The sequence below is a fragment of the Bubalus kerabau genome, chromosome 1 (assembly GCF_029407905.1).
Source record: "Bubalus kerabau isolate K-KA32 ecotype Philippines breed swamp buffalo chromosome 1, PCC_UOA_SB_1v2, whole genome shotgun sequence".
In the NCBI taxonomy this organism is placed as follows: domain Eukaryota; kingdom Metazoa; phylum Chordata; class Mammalia; order Artiodactyla; family Bovidae; genus Bubalus; species Bubalus kerabau.
Genome location: NC_073624.1, coordinates 253,417,612 through 253,431,900, shown reverse-complemented (window position 1 = coordinate 253,431,900; position 14,289 = coordinate 253,417,612). Strand labels below are relative to the sequence as shown.

General features: G+C 36.9%; 1 protein-coding gene and 2 long non-coding RNA genes across 14 annotated transcripts in view; 1 reads left to right on the top strand and 2 right to left on the bottom strand.

Annotated features, from left to right (window-relative positions):
* EDIL3 (EGF like repeats and discoidin domains 3) overlaps positions 1-12,752 on the top strand; it is an 818,524-nt gene extending 805,772 nt beyond the window's left edge. For all 12 annotated transcript variants that reach the window (XM_055563384.1, XM_055563418.1, XM_055563390.1 and 9 more), the window contains one exon: positions 8,906-12,752. In XM_055563384.1, coding sequence (XP_055419359.1) covers positions 8,906-9,055 — 150 coding nt within the window. In that variant the 3' untranslated portion in view covers positions 9,056-12,752. The remainder of the gene's footprint in view (positions 1-8,905) is intronic.
* Positions 1-13,522, bottom strand: part of LOC129638824 (uncharacterized) — a 40,921-nt gene extending 27,399 nt beyond the window's left edge. Inside the window, exons 1-3 of the long non-coding RNA XR_008708044.1 lie at positions 13,399-13,522; positions 8,939-9,110; positions 6,965-7,102 (exon numbers count right to left, since the gene is read on the bottom strand). This is a non-coding gene — a long non-coding RNA (uncharacterized LOC129638824). The remainder of the gene's footprint in view (positions 1-6,964; positions 7,103-8,938; positions 9,111-13,398) is intronic.
* Positions 13,523-14,115: 593 nt separating this feature from the next.
* The window catches only part of LOC129638800 (uncharacterized), a 225,056-nt gene continuing 224,882 nt past the window's right edge, over positions 14,116-14,289 (bottom strand). Inside the window, exon 5 of the long non-coding RNA XR_008708037.1 lies at positions 14,116-14,130. This is a non-coding gene — a long non-coding RNA (uncharacterized LOC129638800). The remainder of the gene's footprint in view (positions 14,131-14,289) is intronic.

Sequence of the window (14,289 nt, the reverse complement as noted above, 5' to 3'; positions counted from 1 at the left end):
ACAAAGGATCATAAGAGACTACTATCAACAATTATATGCCAATAAAATGGACAACGAGGAAGAAATGGACAAATTCTTAGAAAAGTACAACTTTCCAAAACTCGATCAGGAAGAAATAGAAAATCTTAACAGACCCATCACAAGCACGGAAATTGAAACTGTAATCAAAAATCTTCCAGCAAACAAAAGCCCAGGTCCAGACGGCTTCACAGCTGAATTCTACCAAAAATTTAGAGAAGAGCTAACACCTATCCTGCTCAAACTCTTCCAGAAAATTGAAGAGGATGGTAAACTTCCAAACTCATTCTATGAGGCCACCATCACCCTAATACCAAAACCTGACAAAGATTCCACAAAAAAAGAAAACTACAGGCCAATATCACTGATGAACATAGATGCAAAAATCCTTAACAAAATTCTAGCAATCAGAATCCAACAACACATTAAAAAGATCATACACCATGACCAAGTGGGCTTTATCCCAGGGATGCAAGGATTCTTCAATATCCGCAAATCAATCAATGTAATACACCACATTAACAAATTGAAAAATAAAAACCATATGATTATCTCAATAGATGCAGAGAAAGCCTTTGACAAAATTCAACATCCATTTATGATAAAAACTCTCCAGAAAGCAGGAATAGGAGGAACATACCTCAACATAATCAAAGCTATATATGACAAACCCACAGCAAACATTATCCTCAATGGTGAAAAATTGAAAGCATTTCCTCTAAAGTCAGGAACAAGACAAGGGTGCCCACTTTCACCATTACTATTCAACATAGTTTTGGAAGCTTTGGCCACAGCAATCAGAGCAGAAAAAGAAATAAAAGGAATCCAAATTGGAAAAGAAGAAGTAAAGCTCTCACTGTTTGCAGATGACATGATCCTCTACATAGAAAACCCTAAAGACTCCACCAGAAAATTACTAGAACTAATCAATGACTATAGTAAAGTTGCAGGATATAAAATCAACACACAGAAATCCCTTGCATTCCTATACACTAATAATGAGAAAACAGAAAGAGAAATTAAGGAAACAATTCCATTCACCATTGCAACAGAAAGAATAAAATACTTAGGAATATATCTACCTAAAGAAACTAAAGACCTATATATAGAAAACTATAAAACACTGGTGAAAGAAATCAAAGAGGACACTAACAGATGGAGAAATATACCATGTTCATGGATTGGAAGAATCAATATAGTGAAAATGAGTATACTACCCAAAGCAATCTATAGATTCAATGCAATCCCTATCAAGCTACCAACAACATTCTTCACAGAGCTAGAACAAATAATTTCACAATTTGTATGGAAAAACAAAAAACCTCGAATAGCCAAAGCGATCTTGAGAAAGAAGAATGGAACTGGAGGAATCAACCTACCTGACTTCAGGCTCTACTACAAAGCCACAGTTATCAAGACAGTATGGTACTGGCACAAAGACAGAAATATAGATCAATGGAACAAAATAGAAAGCCCAGAGATAAATCCACGCACATATGGACACCTTATCTTCGACAAAGGAGGCAAGAATATACAATGGATTAAAGACAATCTCTTTAACAAGTGGTGCTGGGAACTCTGGTCAACCACTTGTAAAAGAATGAAACTAGAACACTTTCTAACACCACACACAAAAATAAACTCAAAATGGATTAAAGATCTCAACGTAAGACCAGAAACTATAAAACTCCTAGAGGAGAACATAGGCAAAACACTCTCTGACATACATCACAGCAGGATCCTCTATGACCCACCTCCCAGAATATTGGAAATAAAAGCGAAAATAAACAAATGGGACCTAATTAACCTTAAAAGCTTCTGCACATCAAAGGAAACTATTAGCAAGGTGAAAAGGCAGCCTTCAGAATGGGAGAAGATAATAGCAAATGAAGCAACTGACAAACAACTAATCTCGAGAATATACAAGCAACTCCTACAGCTCAACTCCAGAAAAATAAATGACCCAATCAAAAAATGGGCCAAAGAACTAAATAGACATTTCTCCAAAGAAGACATACAGATGGCTAACAAACACATGAAAAGATGCTCAACATCACTCATTATCAGAGAAATGCAAATCAAAACCACTATGAGGTACCATTTCACACCAGTCAGAATGGCTGCGATTCAAAAGTCTACAAGTAATAAATGCTGGAGAGGGTGTGGAGAAAAGGGAACCCTCTTACACTGTTGGTGGGAATGCAAACTAGTACAGCCACTATGGAGAACAGTATGGAGATTCCTTAAAAAACTGGAAATAGACATGCCTTATGATCCAGCAATCCCACTGCTGGGCATACACACTGAGAAAACCAGAAGGGAAAGAGACACGAGTACCCCAATGTTCATCGCAGCACTGTTTATAATAGCCAGGACATGGAAGCAACCTAGATGTCCATCAGCAGACGAATGGATAAGCAAGCTGTGGTACATATACACAATGGAGTATTATTCAGCCATTAAAAAGAATACATTTGAATCAGTTCTAATGAGGTGGATGAAACTGGAGCCTATTATACAGAGTGAAGTAAGCCAGAAAGAAAAACACCAATACAGTATACTAACGCATATATATGGAATTTAGAAAGATGGTAACAATAACCCTGTGTACGAGACAGCAAAAGAGACACCGATGTATAGAACAGTCTTATGGACTCTGTGGGAGAGGGAGAGGGTGGGAAGATTTGGGAGAATGGCATTGAAACATGTAAAATATCATGTATGAAATGAGTTGCCAGTCCAGGTTTGATGCACGATACTGGATGCTTGGGGCTGGTGCACTGGGACGACCCAGAGGGATGGAATGGGGAGGGAGGAGGGAGGAGGGTTCAGGATGGGGAACACATGTAAACCTGTGGCGGATTCATTTTGATATTTGGCAAATCTAATACAGTTATGTAAAGTTTAAAAATTAAATAAAATTAAAAAAAAAAAATAAAAACTCAAAAAAAAAAAAAAAAAAAAAAACAAAATGAACCTAATTAGTGTCATATCTCTTTCAGGGATGTTTCAGGGGCCCTCTGAAGCATCCCAAAGGTAGCTAGAAGTCAAAAGTGCTATATTAGAATGATTTAGGAAGTTTTGTCAACAAATATCAAAAAGGTTTAGAACACTCAGTCAGATAGGATTAAAGGTCATTGTGAAACAATAGCTATTCACTTAGTCAAAGTAACAGTAAAGGATTTCAGAGGCAATATAGAACTGATCATTTAAGATGTAAATAAACTTAAATCTATTATCAGAGGCAGTTCAACATCTGAAGAAAGCATGTGCCCTTAACAGAGAGAAAAACCAAATTCAAGTTTTTGTACCAGCTTGCATTTAAATTCATTTAAAGGTAAACTTAATTAAATTTATTTTAAACTTAATCCTAGTAGTAGTAGTGAAAGTCACTCAGTCGTGTCCAACTCTTGCGACCCCATGGACTGTAACCTGCCACGCTCCTCCGTCAATGGGATTCTCCAGGCAAGAATACTGGAGTAGGTTGGTATTTCCTTCTCCAGGGGATCTTCCTGACCCAGGAATCGAACCCAGGTCTCCTGCATTGCAGTAAGGTTCTTTACTGACTGAGGTATGCTGCTAACAATGCACAAAACTCTTTTCTCAGGGTCCATTCTCCACAAACCTTCTTATCACTTTCTGTATCAGTTACTTTGTTCTCCCATTCTGAAACAGCCACCTGTAAATCAGACCTACTTCCTTTTCCCTCATAAAATGCAATTCCATTCCTCATACCTTCTTTACTGAAAACTACACATCCTACTTTCCTTAAGCAAACAAGAACTGACCTTTATATTAGCATTCTATAGATTGGTAAGCATAAATACCAGTGATAATTTCTAAAAATATTTGATTTCTTATAGAGAACATCTTAGGATGACACCAAACATTATTCATTAAGAGTCCCAAATCTCCTTAGTTTTTCTGTAAGAGGAAATTAATGTTCAGTAATAAATATTTCAAAATCTTATTTTATTTGGAAATGATCTAGCTATTCAATAGACTTCCAACACTTAGTTTAGCACAACCCTTACAAATTCAAGTTACCTTAATCTGGAGAAACTATTTTAGACAGACATTCCTAAAGTGTAATTATTCTTAATAGAGTTTGTCTAAAAGCTCATATATCATTTACATTATTTTTAGAAGTTTCCTCACTCAAGGTACTTTCCTTGCTGACAAACTTGTAACAGATATAATAATATTTAAGACATTAAACCTAGGCACAATGAAAATATTATGCTTCATGTTAATGACTCTTAGAAATGTCTATATTAGGTCAACAAACAAACAATAATACCAGGTATTTAATACTGAATATTTCCCAATTCACATGAACCTGAAATTCATTTAGGTTTAATTTCTCTTGTATTTAGAAATGTTTGATTTGTAAGTGCTTACTTTCCTTTAGGCCAATTAGAGCTCATTTACAAACCAATCTCAGCAATCTTATCCAAAAACAAAGATACACACTGAGACCATAAGCAGACATATGTCCAAAAGACACACAAGAGATCTCAGCTTTGTTTTCGGAACTTAGTTATATATCAGATATCACAATACAAAATTCATTAGTTGTTAACAACAGTTGGAATAAGATTTTTTAAAGGCTTTGATCCCTTTTTTCTTTTGGTTTCAAGAATTAGAGATTGTTTAGATAAGATAAGGGCTTCCCTGGTGGCTCAGATGGTAAAGAATCTGCCTGCAATGTGGGATCAGGAAGATCCTCTGGAGGAGGAAATGGCAACCTACTCCAGTATTCTTGCCTGGAGAATTCTATGGACAGAGAAGCCTGGCAGGACACCAGTCGGACACCACTGAACAACTAACATGACTGCACTAGATAAATGATCCAGAGAGCTCTGGTCTCAAGGCATAAGAAGAGTTAATTCCTCAGGGCAAGAATTCTTAAAGAGATTTTTTTTTTCTTCTTCAAACTTTCTCCGAAGTCTTCAATACACTGTCAAAAATCATATTTTTCCATGGTCATAGTTTTATAGCCAAAATTCAGATAGATAGTGCTCAAATTGGCCCTGATAACAAGGGCAGATTAGCCCCAGCTGGGAGTGTCCCTATGGGGAAGTGGGGGGTCTTAATTTGATCAGACCCAGGCTGTTGATTATAGGAGAAAGTCCTGGACATAAGGGAACTTCAATCCATTTTCCTATCCTGTGTCAATAAAGATCTAATATTTTTAGGCCATTTTCCTTGTCCTTGGATCATAGTTATAGGTTGACAAGTCATTTAAAACATTTTTTCCAAGGGGTACCCAGATGGAGTGTAGAACCTTAGAAGAAGGTCTTCCCATATTAGCTTGAGCAGTTTGTACCAGATGTCTGTGTGTTCAAACCAAACCAACAAAACCAAACCAGCACCTTACCAGCTGGGAGTCACACGCTAAATAAAGCAGAAGGCAAAGTGATGCCCAGAAATCAGAAGTCAAGTGGCATAAATGTCAAATGTGACTTCCCAGTCCCACTAGACCTACAACTTGGCAGAGTCCGTGCTAGCAGCCATTTTTTAGCTCTGATAAAGCTTCAAGCAATTTCTTGTTTGTTTCCTACAAAGAAGTTACTGTATTGTTTCCTCTTTTAGAAACTTCTATGCTATGCTATGCTAAGTCCCTTCAGTCGAGTCTGACTCTATGTGACCCCATAAACGGCAGCCCACCAGGCTTCCCCGTCCCTGGGATTCTCCAGGCAAGAACACTGGAGTGGGTTGCCATTTCCTTCTCCAATGCATGAAAGTGAAAAGAGAAAGTGAAGTCGCTCAGTCATGTCCGACTCTTAGCGACCCCATGGACTGCAGCCTACCAGGCTCCTCCATTCATGGGATTTTCCAGGCAAGAGTACTGGAGTGGGGTGCCATTGCCTTCTCCGTTAGAAACTTCTAGATAACCAATAAAAGCAAGCATGGCTGGCCTTTTCTAATCATGGAAAAATATCAATTTTGGAATATCAAAAGAGCCCCATTTTGGCCGTTTTAGGTTGAGATCTCTTTTAGTATAATTTCTCCAATTAAGTAGGTACTTGCAAGTATGAGCTCTGCACGTACTGTACATGAATCTGGCTGGAGTGTAAGTCAGAGGTGGGCTTTCTGATGCCCCTGTTTTCTGTTTTTGAGAGATTTTGTTTCCCATATTAAGTTGAGTTTGTCAGGGATAAAAATCACTAGTGAAATTGTGTAGTGGGCCTGTGTGCTGCTTGTGAGCTTAAGTCCCTCAGGAGTCACCCCAGGGTCATTGCAGCCCATCTTACGTGGCTCAGATTCTGCCTCTGGCAATCTAAGACCACCATGGCTTCTCAGGTCGCTGAATGGCCAGTTCTTATCTGCGACCCTGGGGTGAGCAAGTATTTTAATTAATGAGTGGATTTCCCTGTGGGACCACTGCATGGGATGAGGACTAGGCAGCCATCACTCCGGTAAATTTCTCAGTCACCTGAGAACACCGAAACCTGCCGGGAGGAGTATTGTCACTTTTCTTCAGAGCAAAGCTCTCATATATTCTCCTCACTTTTATCCTGACAAATTCTATAAAGGCAGTTGATGTGAGGAAAAGTGTCAGATCCACCTCTTACCTAACCACTCAACAAAACCACTCAGTCCCATACAACGGAGCAACCTCGGCATCTTTCAGCCAAGACCCAGGTACTCCTTGATCTTTTTCAATCCAGCCCTCACCGCCAGTACCTTTCTGCTGGGTGGGTAATTCCCCTGGCATCTTTCAGCAGGACCCCCACCCAGTACCTTTCCTCTGGGTGGAAATTTCTCGTAGTCTTCCAACCGAGCCCAACTCAGTGTCTAGCTCTTGGGTGGCTATGCCCTGAATGTTTCACCCACCCCCAGTATCTTTCCAACTGGGAGGGGGCAGGTAACCTGCTCCACCACCAAATAAAACTCAGAATCTCAACCAATACAGGAGATTCAAGAACCAGAAGAGACTTACCCAAGTTTATCTGCATTCCCTGAGGAGGTAGCTGGGCTCAGGGTGCCGCAGCTGGTACCAGAGTTCCAGTTCTTCACGGGGTTCAGACAAAGGAAGGAATTCCACTCTGGGTCACTTCAGCAGTTGTCATACTGTTGACTAAAAAAGATGACAACTTGAGAGTTGCGAGTTAAGTTTTCTTTGGGGCAAAATGAGGACTGAAGCCTGGGAAGCAGCACCTCAGAGATTTCTGAGAGGCTGCTCCAAAGACGCAGTGAGGGAAGGTCATCGTTAAGGTTTTGGTGAAGGGGAAGCTCAGTACCATTAAGCACTCATTTTACAAAAGGTTTTCTGCTAGTTGGGAGGATCTGATGTCATCATGAAGGGATTTCTTGCTTTTCTAGATATGAGGAGGTGCCAGGATTGGGGTCATAAAATCTGTTCCTGAAAATATCCAACAATCCAAAGACCTGTGCCACCAGATTCGTGGAGCACAGAGTGCCTCTCTCCACCCTGAACTCCCTCAGCGGGTGTTGAAGATCAACAGCTCAGCAGCACAGGGTTCAGTCTCTGCAGAGGCCGATGGCAAATGCCCTTGCTGTTCAGTCGTTGACAATGCTCTTGGCCAGTGCCAATTTGCAGTTGACATTTTTTATTACTGTGGTGTCCATTGTAACTTTTCCTTTTCAATTTCCAAGTGCTCACAGCACAAGTAAGCACATGGGAAAACCTCAGTTATTCACACCACGTACCACTACTCCATGCTCTACCAACCAGCTGCTAATTTTGTTTCTTTCTGAAGCAAGCACATCTCGAAGTTTACTATTATAAAAGCCTTCTGGGAGAAAAATAGACATACAAAGTTCAAAAATCTTTGAAACAAAAGAAAGAAGAACAAAGTCATGCAATGCCCTGTGTCAGGACACTATAGGTCACAATGATCTCAAGAGTATTGTATGGATCTAGGAATTAATACATAAGGCAAAAAAAAAAAAAAGTATTTTAAAAATAGCATTGATTGGAGTTATCTCTTGATACTGGGTTGATTTTGTTCTCTAGGGGAGAAATGAACAAATGACACTGTGATAGAGACCATTATGTGCACCAGATATCCACGTGCTCCTCTCCATTTCCCAACATCCTTTGCAATTTGGCTGAGGTCATATAATTAGTTAAGGTCAATGCAATGTATCCAGAAATGATTTAAGCTGCTTCCATACCTTGGTTTTTTTTTAAAACACCCTGTATAATCTCACAGCTCTTTCCTGTTGCCCATTGTGAATGTGAATGCTGCATTTTTCAGATGCTAGCTAAAATTTGCAACAGCCTGGATCTCTGAATCACTCTTTAGAAGAGACAACCTTCAGCAAGCTGCCTGACCAACAGCCTGTGCCAAAAGCAAAAAATTAAATATCTGTTGCATTTAAAAAAAAAAAAGATCTTTTTAAAACACATAAAAATGATAAATCTATGTATTCCTGCTTCAGAAAACCAATTTTCAACTTATTTAACTCTTTAAATATTCATTGCCTGTGTTGCATGCAGGTTGCTTCAGTCATGTCTGACTCTTTTCAACCCTATGGACTGTAGCCCTCTAGGTTCCTTTGCAACTGTACAGACTGTAACCTTCTAGGTTCCTCTGTCCATGGAATTCTGCAGGCAAGAATACTGGAGTGGGTTGCTGTGCCCTCCTCCAGGGGATCTTCCCCACCCAGGGACCAAACCTGCATATCTGACTTCTGCATTGGCAGGCGGGTTCTTTACCACTAGCATCACCTGGGAAGCTCATGCATCACCCATTCAGTTTTAAAATAATTATTAAGAAAGCAGCAGCAGTGTGTTTTAAAAAACATGGTTATCAGACCTCACATGTGGCAGGGGAAAATCCAAACAAGAAAATAATAAAAATAACTCCCAAGGAAAGGAAGGCCAAATGATTAATAGTCTGTTCTTCTTTACTAGGTTTTCCAGGGCAATTTTGACAATGATACTCACAGAAAAAACGTCATTGATCCTCCCATCTATGCACGGCACATAAGGATCCTTCCTTGGTCCTGGTACGGGAGGATCACACTGAGGTCGGAGCTGTTGGGCTGCACAGAGGAAGAGTGAAGACACATCACAGGCCTCCTCTCTATTTTCCTTAAGTATCTCCATAGAATGAACTCTGCAAAATCCATAGGAAACGGAACAGGATTTTTCATGAAAAGTGCTCAAATTATGGTAGGCCACTAACTGTCTTCTTAAGGAGGTCTAAGCCTGCCTTTTCAATGGTTTAATTTGATTTTTATCATTTAAATTCCTTAAGCAACATCACATTAACTGTGAATTCGTTTTTTCATTGTTTTCTTATTTATACTGGTTGAAATGCATTAGGCAAAGAAAGTAGCACTCTTGATAACAAGGGTAAAACAATCTTATAGTTATCAAATAAAAGCAAGAGTTGTCAGAGCTTTCATGATCAATACTGAACTTATAAAAAGAATACTGCAATGTTAGCAATAAGTTTTGTCCTTCTGTAATGAGTCTATATTATCCTAATTATTTCCCGGTGCCTACCAAACACTGTCAGTGTTTGTAATCGAATTTTAAAGATGAATCTGTAACATGCAGTACTAATTGATATTATAATTTTCATTTGACTTTTATTTCTAATCAGAGATTATATGATCTTACTTTCTGTACTATTCTATATTCTATATATTATATACTGCCTGAATAAGTTCATATTTTTCCCAGTTGATTTTTGTCCTGTTATTTGCCTAAAAAAGTATGCTTGTGTATATGTATATATATATATATATACGTGTGTGCCCATATACACACACACACATATACATGTGAAACAGGATTGAGTATCAGTAGACTGAGCATATTTAATATCAGTAGATTAAATCTGCAATTCTTTTGTTTTTGAAGGAAGCTATAACTATGTAATCTTCAAATACTTCCTTAATTAAAGACCCCAGTACTACCATCTTGCAAAATAAACAACCAAATCCCATTGTTTCTTTAAAGCAAAATTTAAATCTTTGTTTTGATGGTATTTACAAATAGTCTTATCTTCACTTTAAAATAATAGAATAATTATTTGTCTATTTTTAAAAAAATTTAGCAGACAAATACTGACATAGTACTGCATAACTTGGCCAAGCATACTCATCCTTTCTTTGTTCACCTCTGCATTTCCTGTGAAACTAGAATTTTATTGAGGTTTGAAACTGGTGATGGTTTCTCAGGAAAGCACAACGTGTAGATATTTGTGAGGAGAAAAGTATTTACTAATGGCAAAGTAGTCAACCATTTTCAAGGCAAAAATTGATTTCTATTTATTTTGCTTCAAAGGTCCTGAAAAAATAAGCAATTATCATAACGATTTGTTATTGATAATGGAGGTTTCATTGACATTCTCACAAATTAAAGTTCTCACTGCCTCCATGAAAGTCCTCAACATCTAATTTATAAACTTTACCAGTGTTTGTTTTATTAAGGCTTAGACACGGAATTATTGGAGTTTTAAATTAAGGGTTCTGGAAAAAAAAGTATGGTATGTGTACAAAGCTTTGAGGTCCTGTGCAACACTAAGTTTTTTGTTTTTTTTTTTTTCGTTATTATTTGTGCTGCATTAACAAAACCCACTAGACTGTTACTGTCTTGTCTGTCCATGTGTTAACAGCATTTCTTGATGATGTATATATAGAGTGGTCTTCAATCATAGTGATGATTTATAAAGAGAAAGTCAATCATAATGGCATTTTTAATAAAAGCAAAATTAGGACTGGCTGGCCACGTATTTGTCCTATGCCTACATGCTTTCTACTTCAGACTCTTATTGTAAATTTGAAGCATCTGAAATGGTGATCAGTTTTTAGCATATTAAAAAAAAAAGCGCTGCCATATCATCAATAACATCTTCTTAAGATAGCTTTAAATTAGGAATGTAACTATATTTAATTTACTAAATTGTAAGATCATATCACAAATAAATACTTTGGGTCAAAGGTATATACACATTTACTCTGTAGCCAATGGCCCTTATGTCTTTAAAGATTTACTGTCCCGTCAAACTCTCCCTTGTAGGTTATGCACAATTCTTGATTCTCTACAGAGTGTATTTTTAAAGTTATGAGTAACTTTTGCAATAATTTACTTTCTCAGAATTATTCATTGCTTCTTATGATGTTTTATTTCATTGGTAGTTTTTTCAAAAAAAAATATTTTCAAAGAGTTTGCTAAAATGTTGCTACCTTTTATTAGAAATACATAGAAATGGCTTTTGCCTCTTTGTGCATTTTCTCTCTTCTGTATATGCTTTTCACCAACATGGAATCTCTCTTTAACCCACAATGCCCCAGATTAATGACAATAAAGAGATTCCCTGTAGAAATGTATTGTGAGGTAGTATATAGCTTTTGCGTAATTTCTATCAATGACATTAAAGTGAAGCAGATTTATTCTGTTTAAATTCACAGTAAAGCAAGTAAAACCTCATAAGCACAAGGCACAGAAGATCACCTAGCCTTCACCATGAGTAACTCTAACATGCTAATTTTATAATCTATTAAATTATTATAATTTTAAACATTTCCAGTATATGTCTGTCTTATTAAAAGCATTTATCATAATCACTAATTCTAGTTTTAGGGTTGACTTTCTCTTTCTGAATGGCTTCATAAAGGTTTATGTGAATTTTGAAGACTTAAGGTACTAATGATTGTATCTTTGCTAATCAACAAAATATGAAATATAATATTCATTGCTGGCGTCTGATGTGTCAGTAAGTACAGAAATAAGTAAGATACAAATAACCTTTGCAAACTTTCAAGCTGTGTAATATTCCAATGTTGGGTTTTTTCTTTGTAATATATACTTAAATCATGTAGGATGTTGTAAAATCAGTATGACCTTGTCTAGTCTTCAAAGTTAAAATAAACTTTTGAAAATCTGGGATACTATTGAAGCAGTTGTAATCAAACACACTTGTAAGAACACACAGATTGTCTGAATGTGAATACGCACTACTACATGCTGATTTACTTTTTCTTTATACAGGAAAATTAAAGAAGTACAGAAAAAGGAAATCAAAATAGCCTTCAAATGTACATTGATATCTGCCAAATTGGCCTTTCCAAAATTATTAAAATTTGTGCATTTCTCCTGCTTTTAGCTGTGGAAATTTTATTGGAATACTAATAACCCAAAGTCATTTTTTTTTGCCTCATGCATAATTAAAGTCTTGTGCTCCAGGATTGATCTGTCCACTGGTAAGCAGATGCTATTGCTGGTATTTCTATTGTTTTTAAGTACATGATTCTCAGGAATATAATGAAGAGATCTAGTCAATAGTAAGCTATCATACAAATGCTATTAATATATCTATCTGTGTAACTCTAGCTTCCGCTTAAAGAAAATCATAACACTTGGATTCTTCATAAACCCTGTTTCACCTTCTCTGAAAGTCACTGGTAAATACTGAGTCTGAGAACTTCCTACTTTTTAGATATTTTAAGATTCAAAAAATTTAGGGGGAAAAGAACTTGAGATATTAAACATTGACTCCCTAGTCTCAACTTCAATGAATGAACTGTCAGCTTCAATGAATCTGATAGTTACATACTAGCTTATTATATATGTTTGTGTATCCATACATGTTCCTATTTAACTGCATTTTAATATGAATGGTTCAGTGGTGTTCCATTGCTTGCCTGATTTTCACAAACCCAATGTGTTCAAATATAAGCAATTATACATATTTTTCAATAAGGCCAATAAAAATTATGACAACATCTACAGAGGGTAAAATTCAACATCTATATCTTATAAAATTCTGTGATAACAGAATAATTATTCAACAGAAAATTTTCTACTATGAGGCTTTTGTTTGTTTGTTTGTTGAGACTTTTGAAATTACTGGTTCAAGAACATTTTCAGGGCAGAAAGTCTGATCATACTGAAGTTTGACTTGAAAAATCTACTAAGAATAGCTTCATGAATGGAAAATATTCTCTCTATATAACGTAAAATTTTAAAACAACCAACACTTCAGCTTTGAGTACATGATTTTAATATTTTGGTAAAGAAACATTAATTTTTACTGTTAGAAATGCCATGTTCTCTCTCTTCCCAAACGCTAGTTTGAAATAATATTAACAATAGAGGTAGTATGTTGTTTATGAAAAATACTGTCACAAAGGTTCCTTTGAGATGCAAAAGAATCCAGTGGAGGATTAAACCATTTTGCTAGCTGAGAAATATCTGACCTTGAAAGAGAAAGCATTGTCATTTGTCTTTACAAAGAAAGAATACCAAGTGTAGGTAGCAATTTTTCCACTGGTTTTGAAAAGGCCCTTGGATTCCTTGACTCTACTGCCACCATAAGAGGCTATAATTCACATTGGATATTTCAACACTGCCACCAAATAAAGTATTTTCCACAGTAGGCAAGGAGCACTTACTCAGAGTTATTTCTGTTAGGTGAATTTGGTAGCAGAAATGGGAAAACATTTTTGGAAAACACTCCTCAGTTGTTTTTGCATATCTTGGCAGAAGTTGATTGAGCCATTTGAAAACACTAATGCTGTGGAAATATGGCAGAGTGTCAGCAAATGGTCACCACATGACATGATTAAGCATTGCATATGGTGATTGACTCTAATTTAATTTTATTTTACCATCCTCAAGGGTATGACCCACACTCTTCCATATTTTCCATATTTATGTAAAATCCCCATAGAACCATACATATGCTCACATATAAATGTGTTAATAATGATGATGAATGGCGACATAAGCTCAACCTGCTGCCACCTGGGAAAGAAGTAGAGGCAGTGAGACCGGTGGTGCATTCAAACAATGTATCCCCCACAGCCTCTGTGGGAGCAGCTTTGGGAAACTTCCCTAGGCATCAGGCCAAAACGCTGTAGAGGATTAACAGGAAGACAACTGGGAGTAGTCTCCTTGCCTGAGAGAGAAGGAATGCTTTTGGTGATAAATTACTTAAGTTACCAATGAAACATAGCTTTACCCATATTTTATAATTTTCCCACTTTTTAGAATTTTAAAGGTAAAATTAAAAAAAAAAAAAAAAAAGACTTGCCTTTCAGGAAGACAACCATAGCAGGCCAACACCTGTGGCAGAGAGAATTCATACAGCACTTCTCAAGGCTAATAGCGGTTTCCACCTCAGCCTGGGAAAGAATTGAGCAGAGGTTAAAGATGGTATATACAAAGTAAGCACTAAATAATCAACTCCAAGAGTTTAATTTCCTCAGTTCTCAAGTTTCTTAGATAATGACAGATATTTAAAAAAAAAAAAAAACAGTAGAAGCATCCTGCTATGATCAGAA